At 43.7% G+C, this 24885-nt stretch overlaps 1 protein-coding gene and 1 non-coding gene across 5 annotated transcripts in view; one reads left to right on the top strand and one right to left on the bottom strand.

Moving 5' to 3' along the window:
- Positions 1-6158: 6158 nt before the first annotated feature.
- NSMAF (neutral sphingomyelinase activation associated factor) overlaps positions 6159-24885 on the top strand; it is a 64692-nt gene continuing 45965 nt past the window's right edge. For 2 of the 4 annotated variants that reach the window (XM_027972974.2, XM_060393428.1), the window contains exon 1: positions 6961-7091. In XM_027972974.2, coding sequence (XP_027828775.1) covers positions 7033-7091 — 59 coding nt within the window. In that variant the 5' untranslated portion in view covers positions 6961-7032. Of the gene's footprint in view, positions 6364-6960; positions 7092-12368; positions 12593-24885 lie in introns of those variants that run through there. The other 2 variants (XM_060393429.1, XM_060393430.1) reach the window with 2 other exon arrangements.
- On the bottom strand, positions 22675-22747 carry TRNAW-CCA (transfer RNA tryptophan (anticodon CCA)). Its single transcript has one exon. It is a non-coding gene; the product is annotated as a tRNA-Trp (tRNA).

The raw sequence follows: 24885 nt of genomic DNA, 5'->3' as shown, positions 1-24885 counted from the left end.
TGAGATGGCTGGATGGCATCACTGACTCAATGGACGCCAGTCTGAGTGAACTCTGGGAGTTGGTGATGGACAGGGAGGCCTGGCGTGCTGTGATTCATGGGGTTGCAAAGAGTCGGACACGACTGAGTGACTGAACTGAACTGAATTGATGGGACCAGATGCCTTGATCTTAGTTTTCTGAGTGTTGAGCTTTAAGCCAGCTTTTTCACTCTCTTCTTTCACTTTCAGCAAGAGGCTCTTTAGTTCTTTTTCATTTTCTGCCATAAAGGTGGTGTCATCTGCATATCTGAGGTTATTGATATTTCTCCCGGCAATCTTGATTCCAGCTTGTGTTTCTTCCAGACCAGCATTTCTCATGATGTACTCTGCATATAAGTTAAATAAGCAGGGTGATGATATTCAGTTTGACGTACTCCTTTTCCTATTTGGAACCAGTCTGTTGTTCCATGTCCAGTTCTAACTGTTGCTTCCTGACCTGCATACAGATTTCTCAAGAGGCAGGTCAGGTGGTCTGGTATTCCCATCTTTTCAGAATTTTCCACAGTTTATTGTGATCCACACAGTCAAAGGCTTTGGCATAGTCAATAAAGCAGAAATAGATGTTTTTCTGGAACTCTCTTGCTTTTTCCATGATCCAACGGATGTTGTCAATTTGATCTCTGGTTCCTCTGCCTTTTCTAAAAGCAGCTTGAACATCTGGAAATTCACAGTTCACGTATTGCTGAAGCCTGGCTTGGAGAATTTTGAGCATTACTTTACTAGCATGTGAGATGAGTGCAATTGTGCGGTAGTTTGAGCATTCTTTGGCATTGCCTTTTGTTGGGACTGAAAAGAAAACTGATCATTCTGTCGTTTTTGAGATTGCATCCAAGTATTGCATTTCGGACTCTTTTGTTGACTATGATGGCTACTCCATTTCTTCTAAAGGATTACTGCCACAGTAGTAGATAAAATGGGCATCTGAGTTAAACTCACCCATTCCATTCCATTTTAGTTTGCTAATTCAAGGCAAACAAAGATGTGTCAAATGTTAATAGCAGCTTTATCCATATTAGCCCAAAACACTGAACACATCCCAGATTTCCATCAACTGTTGAAAAGACAAACTCATTGTGGCTTATTCATACAAAGCTTACTATTGAGCCAAAAAAAAGAAAAAGAATGAAGTCGTGTTCCAGGTAACCACATGGATGTACCGTAAGAGCTCTGGGCTGAAGGAAGGAAGTCAGACGTGCTTCATAACTCCATTTATATGAAAGTCTAGGAAAGAGGAATAACAGACAAAAAGCAGGTCAGTGGTTGCCAGGAATCAGGAAGGGGCACCGGGATTCCTGACAACTGGGCACAAGAAAGCATTTTAGGGGGATGGAAATTCCTACATCACAAGCATGGTGGTGGTCACATGACTTCACACGTGTCCTAACACATCCCGTGGCACACACAACTGAGGAACATTATTGTATGTAAGTTACACCTCAGTAAACCTGACTGAAGATGGGTATGTAGATGTACAAATACTATAAACTACTAAGAGAAACTGAGGAAAAGCAGAGTTTAGGAGGATGTCAGGGTGCCCCTGATGGTCCAATGGCTAAGACCCTGGGGGCTGGGTTCAGGGAGCTGGGTCCCACATGCCACAGCTAGGAGGCCACGTCCTGCTGCTAAGAGAACCTGCGTGCTGCAACTGAGACCCAGTGTGGCCAAGGAAATAGACATTTTTTTGGAAGGGGATGTCAGAAACATTGAGTTGACCCTTACCCCGCCCTGCCTTCAAGGAAGACTGTCCAGGAGCAACTGTCACTGGTAGGAATGCTGGGGCCCCCTTGGGCACACTGACAGTGGAAAATTTTGTTTTCGTCCTGTGAAGTTACTTAGAGCTTTAATACAATAATGAGGACTTCTGATTCTTAGTTTTGTTTTGTTTTTTTCCTTTAAGGTCTCAGAATTGCCACTAGAAATGTATAATTGCAAAGTAGATTTGAGTCAGGCAGACACGGAATCAGATCTTGTCACTGTCACTTATCAACTGGCATTGTTACTTACTATTGGACATATTATTAAACTGCATAAAGCTTTAGCTGTTCTCTTCCGAAGAATGGGAATAATAGAACAGTCTTAGAGATTTGCCAAGAAGGAAGTCAAGTAGTTCCTCTGGAGTGGCAGGTGACAGCTGCTAGATGGGCCTGGCAAACGCCTCTTGATTTAGCAGGTACAGGGACAGTGTACTCACATGGATTTGGAGAGTGTGTCACTTACTGGGGAGCAGGCAACATGAGCTGCTTGACTCTCACGTCCCACTGGAGCGATGAGGCAGTCACTAGATGTAGACGCACCGTGGTCCTGCATCACAGCTCAGGAATTAGCATCTTTGGAAATCCCCAGCCTTCTCCAGGAAAGTGAAAGTCGCTCAGTCTTGTCTGACTCTTTGTGACCCCATGGATTATAACCCACCAGCCTCCTCTGTCCCTGGGGATTCTCCAAGCAAGAATACTGGAGTGGGTTGCCATTCCCTCCTCCAGGGGATCTTCCCGACCCAGGGCTTGAACCCAAGTCTCCCGCATTACAGGCGGAGATTCTTTACTGTTTGAGCCACCAGGGAAGCCACAGCCTTATTCAGAGGCTGCTGGCAAACCTGTGCCCTCTGTCCTCTGGAGAGAACTATTACATTAATTATCCTGAGAGGTTGGCAAGTCTTCCCTGGGGCAGGGAGGGTGTGGTCCTCATCATCCCCAGGGTGTCTCTGAGCAGAGGATACTCTTGATCTCTACTCTCCCAGAATGGAAATAAATCGGAGCAAATTGACTGATGATGCCTACCATGGAGAAATGTGAAAGATTTGTGGAGAATTAGCTCCCAATGGGATTGAAAAATAAAATGCATGCAAAGTACTCAGCGTAGTGTTTTCTACAAAGTAATTGCATCATAAATTCAGATAGCAATAATGTTGACAATTACAATGATGAGGCAACACAGTGGGAGAAAAATAAGGCTTATTTTCTTTAAACCTGGCATCTCATGCCTCTTAGAAAGGAAACTGCTTATTGGGGGAAATGTGCTGATAAGTGCTTGCAGTAAAATGTGAGCACACCACTCCCCAACCTGAGGCTGCATATTTGCTGATGCCAGGATGAAGAGAAGGGGTGGGGTGGGGGAAGGTGGAGGTGCTGCTGTCTTTAAGACTGGGACGGAATTTGTTCTAAAGCCAAGTTTCGCAGAGTGGTCTCTAGACAAGCATCAGTACTACCTGGGGGCTCAGGACTCTCGGTTCCCACCTCAGATCTGTGTGCTCAGTCACAGTCATGTCTGACTCTTTGTGACCTCATGGACTGTAACCCGCCGAGCTCCTCTGTCTTTGGAATTTCCCAGGCAGGAAAACTGGAGTGCATTGTCATGCCCTTTTCCAGGGGATCTTCCCGACCCAGGGATAGAACCCGCATCTCCCATGTCTCCCACTTTGCAGGCGGATTTTTTACATGATGAGCCACCAGGGAAGCCATCTAGTAGATCAGAAACACCACGGTGGGGCCAGCAATCTGTGTTTCTAACAAGACCCCAGATCCTGGGGCCAGACTCCTTAGCCTTAGAAGGGCTGTGGGGTGGGGAGGGGTAAGGAATTTGTAAGCCTGGACTCTCTGTGGAAGAAAAATGTGAGGGATCCTCAGTGGTGGTAGACTTAAAACAGCTAAGAAAATATTCATAGGGTTTTTTTTTAATGTTTGCTCATTTGGCTGCACTAAGTCTTAGCTGTGGCATTCAAACTTTTAGTTGCTGCATGTGGGATCTAGTTCCCTGACCAGGGATCCAACCCAGGGTCTCTAACATGGGTTTTTAACAGCAATTTGCACTGATATTACTGCTACCAGGATTCACAACTCTCCATTCATGTGGTGGGGAGGCGGGCAGATAAAATTCTCCCATGGTGAAAGCAAAGACACGTGTCAAGAAGCAGGATCTCAGGAGGCAGAGAGAGTCATGATGATGGAAGCCCTCAGAGAAAGGAAGCAACATGTTGGAAAGGGTGTTGGATTCTGTGAGCTTTGAGCCAATTTTATCTATAAATCAATGGGCTGGAGTGGGCTTCCCAGGTTGCTCAGATGGTAAAGAATCTGCCTGGTAAAGAATCTGAGTTCGATCCCTGGGTCAGGAAGATATCCCCTGGAGAAGGGACTGGCTACCTCATCCAATATTCTTCCCTGGAGAATCCCACGGATAGAGGAGCCTGGCAGGCTATACAGTTCATGGGGTCGCAAAGAGTTGGACAGGACTGAGAGGCATTCTCACATAAGCTAGAACAGAGAGAACCAGCTTACACATAGGCCATGGTAATAACATTTCAGTAATCAGAGCATTCCCACAGAGGTCTTGAGTACTGGTAAGGGAATATCAAGGAAGGGTAAGAATAATTTTTCCTTAAGAAAAAATAAGGATTATTATTCTTTAAAAATTGCAGGCAGATTCTTTACCAAGAATCTGATTCTTTACCAGATTCTTTACCACCCTTTTTAACTGAATCCTTTCTGTGATGAGACATAAAGAACCTGAGCTTCGGAAATCCAGTGTTCTAAATCTCCTTGCTTCCCGGGTGGCTCAGATGGTTAAGAATCTGCCTGCAATGCAGGAGACCTGGCTCTAATCCCTGGGTCAGGAAGATCCCTTGGAGAACAAAATGGCAACCCACTCCAGTATTCTTGCCTGGAGAATCTGATGGACCAAAGAGCCTGACCCCAGTCCATGGGGGTCACAAAAAGTCAGACACAACTTAGCAACTAAACAACACCACCACAGAGTGGAAACAGAAGTCCAGGCGGGACAGATTAAAGACAGGCAGGGTGAGGAAGCAGAGACGCCCTGGGAAGCAAGTGTTTCCACAAGTCTGGCTAAGAATGGGGAGATGGAAGGAGATGCGGGGTAAGGGGCACATTGTTCAAAACTATATATTTGGATAGAAATGACATAGTTGTGAGGGAGAAAAAGACAAAGCAAGAGAAAGAGGGAAGAGAGAAGGGATAATTACAGAGGCTGAGCTGGCTGAGTGGGAAGGAGAGGCTGACGTTGGGAAAATACACTTGGAAATGGCAGAATGAAGTGAAGGGTGCAGGTGTTGGGGGGCTGATGGTTTGGGGTGGGAGGAGAAGGGAACTGCCCCCTCCCCCACAGTCCTCTTTTCATTCTCAGGGAACATAACCCCCATAACAGCAGAAGTATATCTAAGCTGTTGTTCAAGAAAGTCCTTTTGAGAGAGTTTTTTCCCTTCTCCTGTCAAAGGTAAGCTAGGAAGTGAAAAATCTGAGTGGTTAGCTGTAAATGCGAGTCTTTATCTGCTGGCTGGCAGCTGCCTTCCCAGGGAGAGCAGGAGCCAGACGCCCTCAACTTCCTGATGATATTTCAAATGGCTTTTGAGTGCTTTAGGAAGCCAATCCTGGCTTGTGGGAGATACATCTCAAGGGTTCAGAGAAAGAATTCACAGCTGTAAGCCCTTTTTGTAAATGCCCTAAGAAACAGCCGTCAGGGCCCATGTCAGATGTTGGGTATGTAGGTACTCAACTGTGCCTGACTCTTTGTGACCCCGGACTGTAGCCTGCCAGGCTCCTCTGTCCAAGATATTCTCCAGGCAAGAATACTGGAGTGGGTTGCCATTTCCTCCTTCTGGGGACCTTCCCTACCGAGGGATCGAACCCACTTCTGCCTTGCAGGCAGATTCTTAACCACTGAGCCACAGGGGAAGCCCCAGGTTTTGGCTATAATAAATAGTAAACCCTCTGGGAAGCCTTAAGCCTCCTCAGACAGGCACTTAAGGGGAGCTGGGGATATCCAGGGATGAGGCCTGGGTGGTCAGAAACTGCTCCTGTTTGTACAGGTCTTGTACTGTGGCAGGCAAAATCATATGTGCTGAGAGTCTGGTTTTCTAGGCCAAGGCCTGGTGGAGAGGAAGGCTCAAAGTGGCCAGGCTGGAGCTCTGTCCATCAGGGAATCGTTGTCACTCTCCATCAGCAGGGTCACATCAGTCGCTAATGTTTAACTGAATGAAGAAAACTTGCAAGCTGTTTTCTGGCCTTTTTTCCAGCCCAGGTGACTCTCTTCTGAACTCAGAGCATCTATTGCTAGACCAAGTGGGTTTCAGGGAAGTGTTTATAGGCAAAATGTGGGCTGAGGGAGGAAGAGTGTTTGCCTTTCTTATTGTTTGGTGGTGAGGGAAGAGGATGAAGTCGTGTGGGCAGCCAGAAGTTAGCATCCTCCCCCTGCCCCGGGGGCCTTATCCGGGTAGCAGAGCTCAGTCGCACTGCCTTCATCCTGAGGAGGAGCTAGGACTTTGCTCTGCACTGTTGGACTGCTTTCCCTTCGTCTCTCCTTCCCTCTGCCCTGGTTAGTAACTGCCTGAAGCTGCCCTTGGGAACTCAGGGGAGGCCTAGGAGACTAAAGCATTTTTCTTCAAACATAAACAGGGACCCAGAAAGGCTTTTGTACCCAGGAGCCACCCCGCCCCCTCCCTCCAGGGTCCTGCTGGATCTCAGCTGCACCAATAGTTGGACATATCTGTGAATATACTAAAAACAACTGATTGGTACTAAATGGCTGAATTGTTTCGCGTGTAAGTTACATCTCAAACACAGCTGTTAGCAAAAAGAGAGTCATGTGACTAGTTATTTCAATTAAAGACTCAAATGTTATTTAGAACCTCCGTGGCCCACATGCTGACTTAGTTCAGGGTGGGCTTCCGTTTTCATGCGGAAAAGCAGTGAAATGGAGCCGCGGGGCGGCGGTTTGAGGCGGAGGGCCGGACCTCAGGCCGGGCCCTGGGTCCCGGGCGCCTCGGGCGAGCGCCCGCCCCTCCTCCGACCTGAGTCACGGCCGAGGCCCCACGCGGCGGGGATGCGGCGCTGAGCGCGGGCTCGGGACGCCAGGCCGCAGGCGCGCGCTCCTCGTGGGGCCCGCAGGCCCGCTGTGCCCGGCCCGCCTCCCGGGTTCCGGACCTCTCGGCCGGCGGCGGCGCCGCGGAACCCGAGCTGGAGCCGCGCGCCCCGCCCGCCCTCCATGGCGTTCACCCGGAAGAGGCAGCGCGAGCAGCAGCTGCAGCTCTACTCCAGGGAGAGGTGAGCGCCCGCCGGGGAGCGCAGGGGCCGGGCCGCCGCTGGCACCGCGGGGCAGGAGTGGCGCCGGGCTGGGCCCAGCCCGCGCCGGAGCCCCAAGCCCGGGCGGCCACGCGGGTCCCGCCGCCGCGGCCCGGCTCACCCGGAAGCCGTCAGGGGTCGGGGGGTGGGTGGGAGCGGGCTGTGAGCGGGCTCGGCGGGCCCCCTCCCCCGGTCCCGGGCATCGGGTCCCCGCACTCGGTCCCCGGCTGTTCGCTCGGGCGACACCGCGCGGGTTGGCGACCACCCGCCCGCGGGGCAGACGCAGGTGCTCCCATCCCAAGTTCAGCCCCAAAGCATACGCCTGGGCCGCTCTCTGCCCTCCTGGGCCGGGAGAGAGCCTCAAAGAGCGGCCTTATTCAGAGAAAAGCCGGGGTCCAGCCCCCCACCCCCCAGACTTCCTCCGCCGAGCAGTGGACCTTCTTAGGAGTGCATGTGAAAGCGCATGCCGGGGGGATTCGGGGTCCCGCGGGCGGAGGCTGAAATGGTCTCAGAGCAGTAAGGATTCAGAGTTTCTGATCCTCAGTTTCTCCAAGGGAAGCCCTTTATAAGCTCACTTCTGCTGTCAGCCAGTTTCCAGTGTATTTTGTTACTGAAACAGCTTGCTGGTCCTCAGATCTGTAGTCCCAGGTGCCGACAGAAACTGGAAATGAATCATTTTACACGTATTTTGGTTGTGGAGCCAGTTATCTTGGAGTGCTGCCAGCTTGTCACGTTGTGTGATCAGGGGAGACCCACAAAACCGATTATACATGAAATACAAGTGCAGGCGTTAAGGGTTGCCTGTTCTTGCAGCATCCATGCTTTTTATAGAGATTAACTGGACCCGGTGCACCCATTCATACCTCTTTCCAGTCGCTAATACTGGCCTCTGCCAGGGTGTCCAGAGGCTGAAATTCTATTTTCCACTGTAGAGAAGAAGACATACCAAAAGCTGTATCTTGGATGGGGCTTCCAAGAACGATTTTGGTGGCATCATTAGGTTTTATCCACAGAAAGGCTTGTTTATTGACTAATAACTGGATCCTCAATAAAGGAACTCACTCTCATAAGAGGCTGTTCTGACTTCCCCTTTGAATGCTTGTTTCATGTAGAGACAGCTTGAATAGTTTCTTTGTTCAGTGCCAACTACATTAAGACTGGGTATTCTGTATTAAATAGATGAATGTTCAAATTTACATTGTAAGAACTTTGAAACACTTGAATTGCCATCGTGTTCTGTGATCTAAGAGTCATTTGTAACAATTCCAGGGGCCTCTTTGATATACAGGGAAACCTGTTTTCTGCCAGTTACTTCCATGGCAGTAATTTGTGTTTAATTTGGTTAGCTGGTACAGCTCTGCAGTGTCACACAAATCTTTAAAGTCTGCACTGGCATTTCTCTGTATAATCTGCTCTGTTGCTATCCATTGATCACACAGCATGACAGGTTAGCTGTGCTCTCTAGCTTTCACAACCAAAATACTTATTATTCATTAGTCAGGAGGTGGCAGCTGTTTTTGAGCAGCGGTAATCTGAAAAAGTCAATGCCACATTTTTTTCACTTGCCTCTTAAACTTACCAACTACCTAAATTCTCTAGTGCTCTGCTCTGTGGCTTTGCAACCTTGGATTGATGGGCACACTAACCAGGATGGTTTCTTAGAATAGCAGATTGAAGGACAGGAATATCTCACAATCAGTCTTTTTCTAAATCTTGGAATTCTTTCTGAAAGACAAGAGTGTTTTAAACCAACTTTATTGAACTACTGATTTACTTATGGCTGCACAGATTTTCTTAGCTTATCTCTTTGTAGCAATAAACACCATTTAGCAAGATGATTGATAGAGGTCATTGACTTGGACACACCCAAGAGAACTGTTAGTTTCCTTGGAGCTGTTTCAGAAGTCACTCCTGAAAAGTCCGTACTCTTCAGAGTTGCGATTTCATGGGTCCCTCTGATGCTGCTTAAGAGAGTTTGCTGCTGCTGCTGCTAAGTCGCTTCAGTCGTGTCCGACTCAGTGTGACCCCATAGACGGCAGCCCACCAGGCTCCCACCATCCCTGGGATTCTCCAGACAAGAACACTGGAGTGGGTTGCCATTGCCTTCTCCAATGCATGAAAGTGAAAAGTGAAAGTGAAGTTGCTCAGTTGTGTCCGACTCTTAGCGACCCTACGGACTGCAGCACACCAGGCTCCTCTGTCCATGGGATTTTCCAGGCAAGAGTACTGGAGTGGGGTGCCATTGCCTTCTCCATAAGAGAGTTTAGGTTGCTGCTACTCAGCTACTCAATAACGACCTAGAAAGGGGAAACTTGAAGTTAGCTTTTATTTCTCTTACTATAAAGTTAATGCTGATACATTTAGAGAAAGTGGTATTTCTACAAAAGTAGAAGCAGAGAGGCAGTTGAGAAATTCTTAGATTGGTGGCTTAGACCAATGTGATGGCAGAAGAAATGGAGAAAAGTGGACGGATTTTAGATGCTTTTAGGAGGTAGAATTGATAGGCCTTGTTGGGATGGACTGCATGTGGGAGGTAACAGAGGGAGAATTCTAGCTTAGAGTTGTCTGATAAAATACAGGACGCCCAGTTAAACTTGAATTTCAGGTGAACAGTGAAAAATCTAGTATGTCGCATGTGATATGGGGTACATATTTGTACTAAAAAAATTTTGTAACTTATCTGAAGTTCCAGCTTAACTAGTTGTCCTGTATTTTTACTTGCTAAGCAGCAGTCCTACTCTCAAGTTTCTGGTTTAAACAGCTGCAGAGTGGTATCAATATTGATGATGCTTTAAAGTAAAACTTTGGGTAGTTTTCACTATTAGAAAACAAAGAGCTAATTGGCTATTAAAATTAAATACTCTGTTCTTCTGGTTAAGACTTAGATGGAAGAAACCATATTGATCTCACTGGTGTTCTGAAATGCCTTTTGCACGTGTTAATGAAGATAAATGTAAAAATCTAAAGACAGTTCACGTCTTGGAATTGTTGGGAACGGTAGATATGTACAGTGGGTTAACATACGAGGGAATTCTACAAACTACCGCTATTTAGGTATTTCTGTTTCAGGATTTCAGTTCAGTTCAGTCGCTCAGTTGTGTCCGACTCTTTGTGACCCCATGAACCACAGCATGCCAGGCCTCCCTGTCCCTCACCAACTCCCGGAGTTCACCCAAACCCATGTCCATTGAGTCAGTGATGCCATCCAACCATCTCATCCTCTGTCGTCCCCTTCTTCTCCTGCCCTCAATCTTTTCCAGTATCAGGGTCTTTTCAAATGAGTCAGCTCTTTGCATCAGGTGGCCAAAGTATTGGAGTTTCAGCTTCAACATCAGTCCTACCAATGAACACCCAGGACTGATCTCCTTTAGGATGGAGTAAGCTAATTGTTACATATTTTTTATCTTCAGGTCCAGGAGTGGTGTGGTGGGACCACAGCTGTTTTCTTTTAAGGTGATAGAGAAATGGAGACAATTGAGGCTTTTCCCTACTGGGAGAGAGTCAGTTTTCTGTCTACAGTTTCAGAACAAATTACTTAGCTGTGGCTTGAAAGCTGTCCTTCCAGGCTAAAACATGATGATCATGAATACTATATTGGGCTCACAAATTACATTCATCATTCTACAGGCATGTCTCAGACTTCAGCTTTGCTTCAAACATTCTATCTGTGCATAATTCTCTTGGTTATGCTAATGTTAAATTTCTTGCCTGATATAAAATCTTTCACTTAATATGTTTGCCAATTGTGTCTGTATTTGTTATACTAAAAATAATTGCTGAGAGGGAAAACTGATTTGTTATAGTCTGGTTTAATCATTCGTTTTAAAGACTGTTCATCCTGTTCCTTTCATACCTCTGTGGAGTTTGCTAGGTGTCGAAAATAAACTCAGAATCAGCACTCAGCCGCCAGGAACACTGATGGGCTGAGAGAAATTGACATAACTATGATGTAAAGAAATAGGATTTATTTTTCTTACATAACCAAAACACAGAGTAAAAATAAATGTTGCAAATTTTTTGATTAGCTTAAAATTTACACTGGCTTTACTGGAAATACCTGTCACCTTATTTCCTTATTACTGTCTCAAATTAACTTCCTCCAAAAGTGGCTACCATTTAAAAAGACACCAGAATCTACACACAAATGGATTTTTAGTGTGTTTGCTATGTTTTTTAAAATAATGTAAAATGGAAATGATCATTTAATGAATCTGTTGCTTGTTTTTTTCCTAAATACTGTTGTGGTATCATTTTTTACTCATCAGATATTTAACATTTCCAACTGATGGATTTTGAAATTATCTTCTTTTAATTTGTTTATCTGTGCTCAGTGAATAAGGTCTGTATAATAGTTTGAAATTTTGTATTATAACAATATGTAGTCAGTTTAATGTTCAATAGGATGTTGAAGATAGATTTATATTAATATTGTTACAATATCCTGTATATGGGTTAACTTAAGCTTATCAATTGTTTAGCTCATTTATTTCCTTAATGAATTTTTTTTTCTGATTGAGAGAGGGTTCATGATGCTAACTTCACTTTGTATTTCTATCAACTTCACTGTAACTATTTTCAGGGTATGTTATTAAGTCTATTTAACCTTAGAATTGATGTCTTCTTAGCAAATTAAATTTTTCATCAACATACAGTGAACTTCTGGTAATAATTTTTTTTCTCTTTTGTCTGATATTAATATAGCTATATTTTCTTTGGGTTGTTTGCATTATATATGTTTTCATTCTTTTACTTCCAACTTTTCTTATCCTTAGATTTTAAGCTTATTTCTTACAGTTTGTAGTTGAACTTTTTATTCTTTCTGATATTTCTTCACAGATTGGCCCACTTTTGTTAATATTGCAGATATATTTGGAATCATTTTTACTTTTTTATTTTATCTTATTTTTTCCTTTTCTTGGATTAACTAGCAAGATCCCCTTGTTCCCTTTCATTTTTCCTGAAGAATGTGGAAGCTATATATTCTGTTTCTGGTTTTTCTAGTGCTTTTCCTTGAAATTTTAACATTTATGTTTAACTTAAGGTCTGCCAAAGCCTTTGACTGTGTGGATCACAATAAACTGTGGAAAATTCTGAAAGAGATGGGAATAGCAGACCACCTGACCTGCCTCTTGAGAAACCTGTATGCAGGTCAGGAAGCAACAGTTAGAACTGGACATGGAACAACAGACTGGTTCCAAATAGGAAAAGGAGTATGTCAAGGCTGCATATTGTCACCCTGCTTATTTAACTTATATGCAGAGTACATCATGAGAAAGACTGGGCTGGAAGAAGCACAAGCTGGAATCAAGATTGCCGGGAGAAATATCAATAACCTCAGATATGCAGATGACACCACCCTTATGGCAGAAAGTTAAGAAGAACTAAAGAGCCTCTTGATGAAAGTAAAAGAGGAGAGTGAAAAAGTTGGCTTCAAACTCAACATTCAGAAAATTAAGATCACTGAGCGACTGAACTGAACTAAGGTCTGAGGCCAATCATTCTCTTTACCCTCCTTCCTAACAATATAAGGACCTTGGGACACTTAGCTCCTTTTGTCCCATTTTAAATTATAGTCTGTTATTGTCCAGTATTTGCAGTCTATATTTTAATCAGACAGTATCATTGTCTCATTAATACGTGTATAGTTTACATGCATATTTTTCATTGTCTTGGCATTCTTTCTTACATGTATCTTCCCTACAGAATTTTCTCTCTGCTGAAGAATGTCCTTGAGAAGTTCCCCTGATGCGGGTCTGATGATAGTAAACTACGTTTGTATTTGTCTGCCTGAACATGTCCCTATATGGCCCTTGTTTTGAAAATCAATTTTGCTGGTTGTTAAATTCTCTCAGCATTTTGAAGATCCTGTAATAGGCATGTGACTTGTTGGAGTAACATTGGATGGGGGAGGGAATTCCCAGCAAAGTACAGATCAGTAACCTGTGTGCCCTGCCCTCTGGGTGTGGCTCTTAGCCCCCAGCAGGGTCAGGCTTCACACTTCAGGAAGAGCCTGGGCCCCGTGGGGTGACTGAGGGCCAGGATACAGAGGGGTTCTTATGCTGTGATGGAGCCTTGCTCTCCAGGTCCCATGCAACTTTTGGGGCCGTGGGTTGGCCTGGCCCCTCCCCTGGCTTGCTCAGGGGCTGTGTCAGCATGGAACTTGAGTCTGCATGACACAGTGGATGAGGGCAGGGTGCGTGTATCTGTGAACATGGTTAGGGGCTTGCCAGCACTTTCTCTGGCATGATTAAGACACTGGGGTCCAAGCCTTGTTGACCCAGACTGTTGCCAGTAACACAAGACCAGAACAGGTTTCCCTGGAGCTTTGCAGGGCGCCACCTTCTATCTGGGGAGATTAGCCTGCGACCCACCCCTGTTGTTCAAGTCTCATTATTTGTTAGGAATCTGCCCTTTCTCTGGCTGCTTGTAAGGTCTTTTCTTTGTACTGTTTTGCTGTTTGCATGCATAGACACTTCCTTCAGTTCATCTCTGCTAGTTGGGGCTCCTCAAGCTGGGATAGTTTTGGAAAATTTGTAGCTAAATCTTCAGCTCAGGGAATATTGCTTCTCGTCACTCCTTAAGCCCCTAATCTCTCATAACAGCTGTTGAATATGTATCCTGATTTTTCTGTGTTGCATGTAGGTTATTTAAATCCATCTTACAACTTTCTCACTAGTTGCCTAATTTGCACTAAGGTTTTAATTTCACTTTTTTTTTTTTTCTTCTGTTTTTGGCTTCCCTGGGTGGCTTATGGGATCTTAGTTCCCCAACTAGTGGTTGAACTCAGGCCCTCGGCGGTAAAAGTGCCGAGTCCTAACCACTGGACACCCAAGGAATTCCCTAATTTCACTAACTATATTTGTAAATTCCTAATTTCATTTGGTTCACTCACAGCTGCCTTGGTCATTTTTTATAAAAGTCTGATCTTTTGTATTTTTGATGTCCTATTTCTTTTAACTTATTCTTGTAATGATTGGGCTTCCCTGGTGGCTCAGATGTTAAATGAAGTCGCTCCATGGTGTCTGACTCTGCAACCCCATGGACTGTAGCCTACCAGGCTGCTTGGTCTATGGGATTTTCCAGGCAAGAGTACTGGAGGGATCGAACCCAGATCTCCCGCATTGTAGGCAGATGCTTTACTGTCTGAGCTACCAGGGAAGCCCATCAGATGGTAAAGAATCTGCCTATAATGCAGGAGACCCAGGTTCAATCTCTGGCTTGGAAAGTTCCCCTGGAGAAGGAAATGGCAACCTACTCCAGTATTCTTGCCTGGGAAATTCCATGAACAGAGGAGCCTGGTGGGCTACAATCCATGGGTTGTAGAGTCAGACACGACTGAGAAACTATCCTTGTAATGATCAGATGCAGAAAATAAATTAACTGTGGACTTTACAGGTTTGACGAGTGGTCTGCTGCTTGTACTGACCTTCATTTAGTCGTTTTACTTCTTCATTTGTTTAATGGTTTTTGATGGTGGCCTCTTTGAATTTATTCTTGGAGATTTCGGTTTAATGAGTGTTTTTCCCAGCAAGTGTTTGCATGTGTATGTGCCTGGGATTGGGGGAGAGACAACACTGGTTTGCTCTGAGTGTTATTGGGCTAAGTAGGTAGTGTTAATTCTAACCCTAATGTGTGTTAAGGCAGGCTTGTAGTCTCAGGCTGTAAAGGAGACTTACGTTGTTCCCTGCCCAGGGCCAAGGTCCTGCCATATCCCTCTGGGAAGGTAGGGTGGGTGGTTTTTTATTTTCATCCTCAGTTCAGTTCAGTCACTCTGTTGTGTCCAACTCCTTGCAACCCCATGAACTGCAGCACTCCAGGCTTCCCACTAGCTCCCAGAGCCTGCTCAAACTCATGTCCATCAAGTCAGTGATGCCATCCAACCATCTCATCCTCTCTCATCCCCTTCTCCTCCCACCTTCAATCTTTCCCAGCATCAGGGTCTTTTCAAATGAGTCAGTTCTTCACATCAGGTGGACAAAGTATTGGAGTTTCAGCTTCAGCATCAATCCTTCCAATGAATATTCAGGACTGATTTCCTTTAGGGTTGCCTGGTTTGATCTGCTTGCAGTCTAAGGAACTCTTAAGAGCCTTCTCCAAAACCACAGTTCAAAAGCATCAATTCTTTGGGGCTCAACTTTCTTTATAATCCAACTCTCACATCCATACATGACTACTGGAAAAACCATAGCCTTGACTAGATGGACCTTTGTTGGCCAAGTAATGTCTCTGCTTTTTAATATGCTGTCTAGGTTGGTCATAGGTTTTCTTCTAAGGGGCAAGCGTCTTTTAATTTCATGGCTGCAATCACCATCTGCAGTGATTTTGGAGTCCCCCCAAAATAAAGTCTCTCATTGTTTTCATGGCAAACAAATAGGGAAACAATTGAGTGATGGGACTGGATGCCATGATCTTAGTTTTTTGAATGTTGAGTTTTAAGCCAGCATTTTCGCTCTCCTCTTTGATTTTCATCAAGAGGCTCTTTAGTTCCTTTTCATTTCTGCCATAAGGGTGGCATCATCTGCGTATCTGAGGTTATTGATATTTCTTCTGCCAGTCTTGATTCCAGCTTGTGCTCCACTGAGCCCGGCATTTTGCATGATGTACTCTGCATGGAAGTTAAATAAGCAGGGTGACAATATACAGCCTTGACGTACTCCTTTCCCAATTTGGAACCAGTCTGTTGTTCCATGTCTGGTTCTAACTGTTGCTTCTTGACCTACATACAGATTCCTCAGGAGGCAGGTAAGGTGGTCTGGTATTCCCATTTCTTGAAGAATTTTCCACAGTTGATTGTGATCTACACAGTCAAATGCTTTCACATAATCAATAAAGCAGATGTTTTTCTGGTATTCTCTTGCTTTTTCTGTGATCCAACAGATGTTCACCCTTAGAGGCTGTTACTTTAGGGACCCTAGCTTTTTCTGCTCCTTCTGTCTCCCCGTCTCAGTCACCTCCTGAATTCAGGCTCTGCTGCTCAGACAGTTGGGGAAAGTGTCCTCCAGTGACTTGCTGACTTCTTGGTTTCTCTCTTCCAAGACCTTCCCTTACTTTTCCATCACCTCAGCCAAACATGTGAAGTTTTCAGTAATCCAGCAGTTTTAGAGGCTGTGTATTGAGATTGTTTCTTTGGAAATTTAATCTACCATGATGCCCAAAATGGAATTCCTGCTGATTCTTTAAACTCAAGTTTATTTTATTAATCTATAAACCCACTGGTACTTCCCTGGTGGCTCAGACACTGGTTAAGAAAGGACTTTTGAGGTCATCTAAGCTATAGCTCCCTGCCCCTCACTTTATAGTTGGAAACCTGAGAAAGCAAAGTGGTTTGACCAAGAGTCCAGTAGCCAAGACATGGCTGTGCTGAACCTAAAACAGATGTCCTCTGATCCAGTCCAGCCCCCTTTCCACCGCAGCATGCTGCTCCTGTTTTACATCCTGGGTCAGTGCTTGTTTTTATGGTATCTTGGACATTTAGAACAATTCAGGAATGCTCCAAGCCTGGTTCATGGAGACTTGGTACCTTGTTACACTAAGTGTGCTCTGTGGCTATCCTATCAGCTCTGTCTGGGAGCCTGTTAGCAAATGAAGAATCTCAGGCTCCTATCAGATCTTCTGCATCAGAATCTGCGTGTTAACAAGATCCCCGGGTAATTAAAGCATGAGAAGCCCTGCTGGAGATAACAGTAATCAAGCATTCATCTGGATTTCCTATTGTTTGTTCCTTCAAACTGCCTCTACCTTTATCTTCTGGATGGTGTAGAGAACCCTCCTGGAAGGAAGCCTGCTCCCAGGGCTGTGACTCTTGGTGAAGAAACTGAAAGACCTTGAGAAACACAGGTTTAGTGCTCATTCCAGATTAGACAGATTATTTATAAACTGAAGAGGAAGTTGTCACCCATCTGCAGCATAAACTCACTGTGAAGTCATCCAATGCTAATCTAATCTCTTTTGACAGAGTTCTGACTGGTGGGTTGGGAAAATGGAGTAGATTCAGTTCAGCTGAATTTTGGCAGAGAGTAAGCTATCCTTTTGTGTTAATAGCAGAATGGAGAAAGGAGAAATTGACGTTCACAGAGTTAGGTGGAGTAAGATTCATTTTTTCAGAGGTTGCTGTCAAATGTACATTATTGGGGGCACATTTCTAACAGTGGGTCACAGAACTGTGTTCTCGCCCTTGTCCGTTCAGCATTTTCTTCATTTCATTCCTTTCATTCATTTCATTCCCTGCAGTGGAATTCCAGAGCCCTAACCACTGGATCACCAGGGAGTTCCCCTTAATTCCATATCTTGTTTCAGAGGCCATTTTAAGAAATGCTCAAGTTAGTTAAACCAGCTCTCCAGGTAGGTAGGGGGGCCCTACAGTCTGGCTAAATCCAGATCGTGTTGAAGTATTCAGAATAAAGATGCAGATAGAGGACAGCCGGCCGAGAACACACTCCTAACGTGAACTGGCACATTTTCCCTTCTCTCAATCTCCTCAGCATCTCCAACCTAGAAAATCAACTGACTGGCAAAACCTTCGGGCTCCATTCTGAATACCGTTTGCCAGTGGAGTGTTGAACAATCATTGAGCAGCTGTGAATGCAGCCTTAGCTCTGAGGGCTGCCCGCACTGGCCTTGTTTCACATTGTTGCTTAAGTGTTGAGCAAGATGCTTTATGAGAATGGGCCAGAATCTTTTTCAGGAAAGTTCAGTTGCCGAGTGAGTCATTTATCTACAGAAAATGCCACTACAGCTCTGTAAACATGGGTTGAACTAAGGAATACCCAGGAGCAGGACCCAGGGTCTCCTAAAGAAAGAATTTATAGTCTGTTACACTGATGTAACACTAATGGCTGAGATCATAAAATTATAAAAGGGTTTTTAGGTTCTTTTTAAAGCGTGGAAACTTTTACTCCATGGAATGCAGTTTGAAAATCATTGTTCAAAACACAGTATAAATTTATGATAATTTTTACATACAGAAATTCTCAAGCAGGTATAATTGAACATTTCAGTAAAAAGGAAAAAACTCTGAAAGGTTTCTTAATCCTTTAACTTTGAATAATGCGATTTAGTTATATCCCTTCATTATGTGTTGTACATTTCTTACAAAATAGGCATATTGGTACATCATGGAGGATATAAATCATTTACCAGAATAATGCCTTTAGTTCTATAGTACCTGATGTGATATTTTCATTGGCCAAAAAAACCCACATACTTCAACAAAATAAAAAAAAGTTTTTAACCCTTTTATTTAAAAAAACACTTAAGATTCACTATTTTTCACTTAAGTATTTACGGTTTTAAGTCACAGTATAGTAGTATTAAGTATGTTCACATGTTGTGTGGCAAATCTCTAGAACTTTCAGTTCAGCTCAGTCGCATCCAACTCTTTGCAACCCCATGAATCGCAGCATGCCAGGCCTCCCTGTCCATCACCAACTCTCGGAGTTTACCCAAACTCATCTCTAGAACTTCAAATCTTGCAAAACTGAAGCTCTATCCTTCCCCCAGCTCCTGGCAACCACCATTTTGTTTTCTCTTAGTAAGAGTCTGACTATGTTAGATTCTTAGATAAGTGGAACAGTGTGGTATTTGTCTTTGGGAACTGATCTGTTTCACCTGGAGCAGTGCCTTCAAGGCTCCTGCATGTTGTAGCATGTGACAAGACTTCCTTCTTTTTTTTTTTTTTTAAGGCTGAAGAATATTTCACTGTATGTGTATGCCTCATTTTCTTTACCCATCCATCAACAGATGCTTAGATTGCTTCTGTCTCTTAGCTGTTGTGAATAACGCTGCAGTGAACATGGATATGCAAATATCTCTGATACATTTTCAGTGCTTTTGGATATATATTCATAAGTGTGACTGTTGGGTCATGGGGTAGTTCTTTTTTTATTTTGTAAATGTTATTGGAATATAGTTGACTTACAGTGTTGTATTAGTTTAGAGTGTACAGCCAAGTGATTCAATTATGCATAAAGATATCTTCCTTCTTTTTCAGATTCTTTTCTCATATAGGTTACTGAGTAGAGTTCCTGTGCTATATGTCAGGTCCTTGTTGGTTATCTGTTTCCTATATAGTTGTGTGTATGTTAATCCCAAGCTCCCAGCCAGCCTTTCCCCTTTGGTTACCATAAGCTTGGTTTCAAAATCTGAGTGTCTGTTCCTACTTTGTAAATAAGTTTATTTCTATCAGTTTAAGAAACTAAATTCCACATATGATTCATATGACATTCGTCTTTCTCTTTCTGACTTTGTAGGACAGTCTCTAGGTCCGTCCACGTTGCTGCAAATGGCTTTTCATTCCTTTTTATGGCTGGTTTATGTTCCACTGTATGTATGTACCAGATCTTCTTTATCCGTTCTTCTTGTTGATGGATGTTCAGGTTGCTTCTGTGTCTTGGCTGTTGTAAATAGTGCTGCGATGAACATTGGTATGTGTGTATCTTTTCTGTTAGTTTTCTCCAGATGTATTTCCAGGCGTGGTATTGCTGGGTCTTATAGATTGAGTGCCTGATGAACTATGGACAGAGGTTCGTGACATTGTACAGGAGACAGGGATCAAGACCATCCCCATGGAAAAGAAATGCAAAAAAAAGCAAAATGGCTGTTTGAGGAGGCCTTACAAATAGCTGTGAAAAGAAGAGAAGCGAAAAGCAAAGGAGAAAAGGAAAGATACAAGCATCTGAATGCAGAGTTCCAAAGAATAGCAAGAAGAGAGAAGAAAGCCTTCCTCAGCGATCAATGCAAAGAAATAGAGGAAAAGAACAGAATGGGAAAGACTAGAGATCTCTTCAAGAAAGTTAGAGATACCAAGGGAAGATTTCATGAAAAGATGGCCTCGACAAAGGACAGAAATGGTATGGACTTAACAGAATCAGAAGATATTAAGAAGAGGTGGCAGGAATACACAGAAGAACTATAAAAAAAAGATCTTCACGACCAAAATAATCATGATGGTGTGATCACTCACCTAGAGCCAGACATCCTGGAATGTGAAGTCAAATGGGCCTTAGAAAGCATCACTACGAACAAAGCTAGTAGAGGTGATGGAATTCCAGTTGAGCTATTTCAAATCTTGAAAGATGATGCTGTGAAAGTGCTGCACTGAATATGCCAGCAAATTTGGAAAACTCAGCAGTGGCCACAGGACTGGAAAAGGTCCGTTTTCATTCCAATTCCAAAGAAAGGCAATGCCAAAGAATGCTCAAACTACCACACAATTGCACTCATCTCACATGCTAGTAAAGTAATGCTCAAAATTCTCCAAGCCAGGCTTCAGCAATACGTGAACCGTGAACTTCCAGATGTTCAAGCTGGTTTTGGAAAAGGCAGAGGAACAAGAGATCAAATTTCCAACATCCGCTGGATCATGGAAAAAGCAAGAGAGTTCCAGACAAACATCTATTTCTGCTTTATTGACTATGCCAAAGCCTTTGACTGGGTGGATCACAATAAACTGTGGAAAATTCTGAAAGAGATGGGAATACCAGACCACCTAACCTGCCTCTTGAGAAACCTATATGCAGGTCAGGAAGCAACAGTTAGAACTGGACATGGAACAACAGACTGGTTCCAAATAGGAAAAGGAGTATGTCAAGGCTGCATATTGTCACCCTGCTTATTTAACTTCTTTGCAGAGTACATCATAAGAAACACTGGGCTGGAAGAAGCACAAGCTGGAATCAAGATTGCCAGGAGAAATATCAATAACCTCAGATATGCAGATGACACCACCCTTATGGCAGAAAGTGAAGAGGAACTCAAAAGCCTCTTGAGGAAAGTGAAAGAGGAAAGTGAAAAAGTTGGCTTAAAGCTCAACATTCAGAAAATGAAGATCAAGGCATCTGGTCCCATCACTTCATGGGAAACAGTGGAAACAGTGTCAGACTTTTTTTTTTCCTGGCCTCCAAAATCACTGCAGATGGTGACTGCAGCCATGAAATTAAAAGACACTTACTCCTTGGAAGGAAAGTTATGACCAACCTAGATAGCATATTCAAAAGCAGAGACATTACTTTGTGGACTAAGGTCCGTCTAGTCAAGGCTATGTTTTTTTCCAGTGGTCATGTATGGATGTGAGAGTTGGACTGTGAAGAAATCTTGAGTGCCAAAGAATTGATGCTTTTGAACTGTGGTGTTGTAGAAGACTCTTGAGAGTCCCTTGGACTGCAAGGAGATACAACCAGTCCATTCTGAAGGAGATTAGCCCTGGGATTTCTTTGGAGGGAATGATGCTGAAGCTGAAACTCCAGTACTTTGGCCACCTCATGCGAAGAGTTGACTCATTGGAAAAGACTCTGATGCTGGGAGGGATTGGGGGCAGGAGGAGAAGGGGACGACCCAGGATGAGATGGCTGGATGGCACCACTGACTCAATGGCCGTGAGTCTTGAGTGAACTCCGGGAGATGGTGATGGACAGGGAGGCCTGGCGTGCTGCGATTCATGGGGTTGCAAAGAGTCGGACACAACTGAGCAACTGAACTGATAGTAGTTCTATTTTTAGTTTTGTAAGGAGCATCCATACTGTTCTCCATAGTAGTAGTACCAGTTTACATTCCCACCAACAGTGGAGAAGGGTTCCCTTTTCTCCACACTCTCTCTCCTGCATTTGTTGTCTATGACTTTTTGATGATGGCCATTCTGAGCCACGTGAGGTGATAACCTCATCGTGCTTTTGATTCTGGCTCTAGGCATGGAGCATTAGAAGCCAAGCCTTTTAATGAATAGGAGTCAATAAACATATCCTGGTTGCTAGAGCAATTAGATGACTTGGAAGGACTAAAGAGTAGCCAAAGAAGCAGGTGGAGAAGGAAATGGCAACCCACTCCAGTATTCTTGGCTGGGAAATTCCACGGACAGAGGAGCCTGGTGGGCTACAGTCTGTGGGGTCACAAAGAGTCGGACACGACTGAGTGACTAAACAACAACGGAGAAGCAGGTGGTGAGAGATGCGTGAATCTGTGGGGCTGTGAAGGAGGATAGGAGCCATCTGCCCACCAGAGGGAACCTGGATATGATAGTTGTAGCTTTAATTTTTTGAGGAACCTCTGTACTGTTTTCCAGAGCAGCTACATCATTTCACAATTCCACCAGAATTTCTCCACATCCTCACCAATGTTTGTTGTTCTGTAATAATGTATGAGATTTTGATTTGCAGTGTCCTGATGATTAGTGATGTTCAATATCTTTTTTATACACTGTCTGGCTATTTGCATATCTTTGGACAAGTGTCTATTTAAGGCCTTTGCCCATTTTTAAGTTTAATTTTTGTTGAGTTATAGCAGTTCTTTCATGTACTGGAGAAGGAAATAGCAACCCACTCCCATGTTCTTGCCTGGAGAATCCCAGGGGTGGGGGAGCCTGGTGGGCTGCCGTCTATGGGGTCGCACAGAGTTGGACACGACTGAGGTGACTTAGCAGCAGCAGCAGCGGCAGCAGTTCTTTATATGTTCTCAATATTAACTCGTTATGAGATACATGGTTTGCAAATATTCTCTCCAGCTTTGTAGGTTGCCTTCTCACTTTGTTAATATTTGGCTTCACTGGGTCTTAGTTGCAGCACGTGAAATCTAGTTCCCTGACTGGGGATTGAACCCAGGCCCCCTGCATTGGGAGCATGGAGTCTTAGCCACTGGACCACCAGGGAAATCCCTCCATCTCACTTTATTGATTGTTTTCTTTGCTGCAGAGTAGTAGTCATACTTCCGCGTCATAGAAGTCGGATGTGGTTACACTTATCTATTTTTGCTTTTGTTATGCTTGCTGTGTCATAGCCACGAAATCATTGCCAAATCCAGTGTCATGAAGGTTTCCCCTTATTTTTTCTCTTGGAGCTTTACAGTTTCAGGTCTTAAAATTGGGCCTTTAATTCATTTTGAGTTAATTTTTATATATATTATGAAGGGTTCAGGATCGTTCTTTTGTATGTCAATACCCAGATTTCCATTTGTTGAAGAGACAGTTCTTTCCCTATTGTGTGACTTTGGGTCCCTTGTCGCAGATCCGATCGATACTAGAGTATTTCTGAGCTCTCCATTCTGTTCCTTTGGTCTACATGTCAGCGCCACATTGTTTAAATACTCTTTGTAATATCTTTTGATACAGGCACTGTGAGACTTCCAGCTTTGTTTATTCTCAATTATTTTAGCTTTCTGATTCTGTATGAATTTTAGGATTTTTCTTTTCTATTTCTGCAGTAATTGCCATTGAGAGTTTGCTAGGGATAACACTGAATATATAGATTGCTTTGGATGGTATATACATTTTAACAATATTATGCTTTGGCTAGTATGGCATTTTAACAATATTAAAGATACGATTATATCTTATTTATATGGAAGAGCTGGCTGTTTATGAAGGCTACTTTTGCTACATAGCAACAAAATTATGCCATTGTCTTATTGACAAATACTTTATTTTACCCTCACTCTAAGAGAAGTGGGGAGATGAAGGAGGAGGAAGGGTTGCCTAGCTCCAGCCCAAGCAAAGTATTTCAGCTTATTAAGGTATTAATACAAGCTAAAGATAAAGGGCAAGGTACTTAGTAACTATCTCTCTGATTTATACCTTCCTGGAAATTATCTGATGCATCAAAGGATGTTCCTAACAATCCTAACTTTTGTGATTGTATTGAAATTCACAGTAGGTACTAATGGTGAGCATTTTATACTGAGCTCTGGCAGTTTAGCCTATGATTAATTCTTGTTCATGGATTTTACAGAGTAGAACAGGCCAATAAAAGTTGCCTGTTGTGATGGTAGATCTGGTTCCTGCTGTCATTATTCTTAGTTTATGAGTTATTTTTCTGTTGGTTCAAAACTTTTAAGTGAGCCGTATCTTGGTTTATGGATATAATTTCTTCTTTGTAAGGATATTAATTATAGTCTTTGGACCTTTTTTTCTGTACACATTTCTAGTCCTTCAAGTTGTGTTCTTCTGCTTGCTTGGTCTATTTCTTTCACACTGGAAGCTGACAATCCTAGGGTGTCTTATATTTAAGGGTGAAGCATGTAATTCTTGTGGGCAGGCCTCTTCTGCTGGGCTTGAGTGTGGGATGATGTTCTTTCAAATGCTGGCAGCCATGGGTCTTTTCTCTAGCACTAGTTTTCTCCAAAGAAAATCCACCAGACTGCTACTTGGAGTGTGATATGTCTTCCTGATTTTTGTGTAACCACGTTCTTCTCATGCTCTGCACTGGGCTTGATGTCTAGTTTGGAGCCTCCTGTTTAATTTTGTTATTGAAAAACTGTGTCGGGAGAACTACCAGGGGAGGAATCTGGGTGACTAGCCTCATTTGGACTTTCAGCATCACCTTGACTTCATCCCTGCCTTCTTGCTGCCTTATTCCTGCAGTCGTGGAACTTCTGGTTTTCTCCTGACTGGTGCCTTCTCTGGAGGCATCAGCTCTTCTGGCTTCTGGTCACTGCTAATTCCTCCATCTACTGTCTGTTCACTTTCACTGTCTTGCTCACAAACTTACTGTTATTTCTCACTTGCTGGTATGCCTCTCCAGTTTTCTTTAGTCTATGGCTTTTTACTATTTAAAAAATACTTTTGTTTACATTGTGTTGTTGTTTCCAGAGGGAGCAGAAATGAACCATACATATTTATTCTGCTGTATTTAATCTAGAGGTCTGTTCTGTGGTATTTAATCTAGAGATCTGTTCTGCCATATTTAATCTAGAGGTCTGTTCTGCCGTATTTAATCTAGATGTCTTTCCCTGTTACACAGGAACTTCAAGACCCAGCTCAAGTGCCACGTTTTTCATGAAAACCTCTCCCTCC

This window comes from Ovis aries, chromosome 9, assembly GCF_016772045.2.
Source record: "Ovis aries strain OAR_USU_Benz2616 breed Rambouillet chromosome 9, ARS-UI_Ramb_v3.0, whole genome shotgun sequence".
In the NCBI taxonomy this organism is placed as follows: Eukaryota; Metazoa; Chordata; class Mammalia; order Artiodactyla; family Bovidae; genus Ovis; species Ovis aries.
The sequence above is the reverse complement of the archived record's forward strand: the minus strand, read 5'-3'. Positions and strand labels throughout refer to the sequence as shown.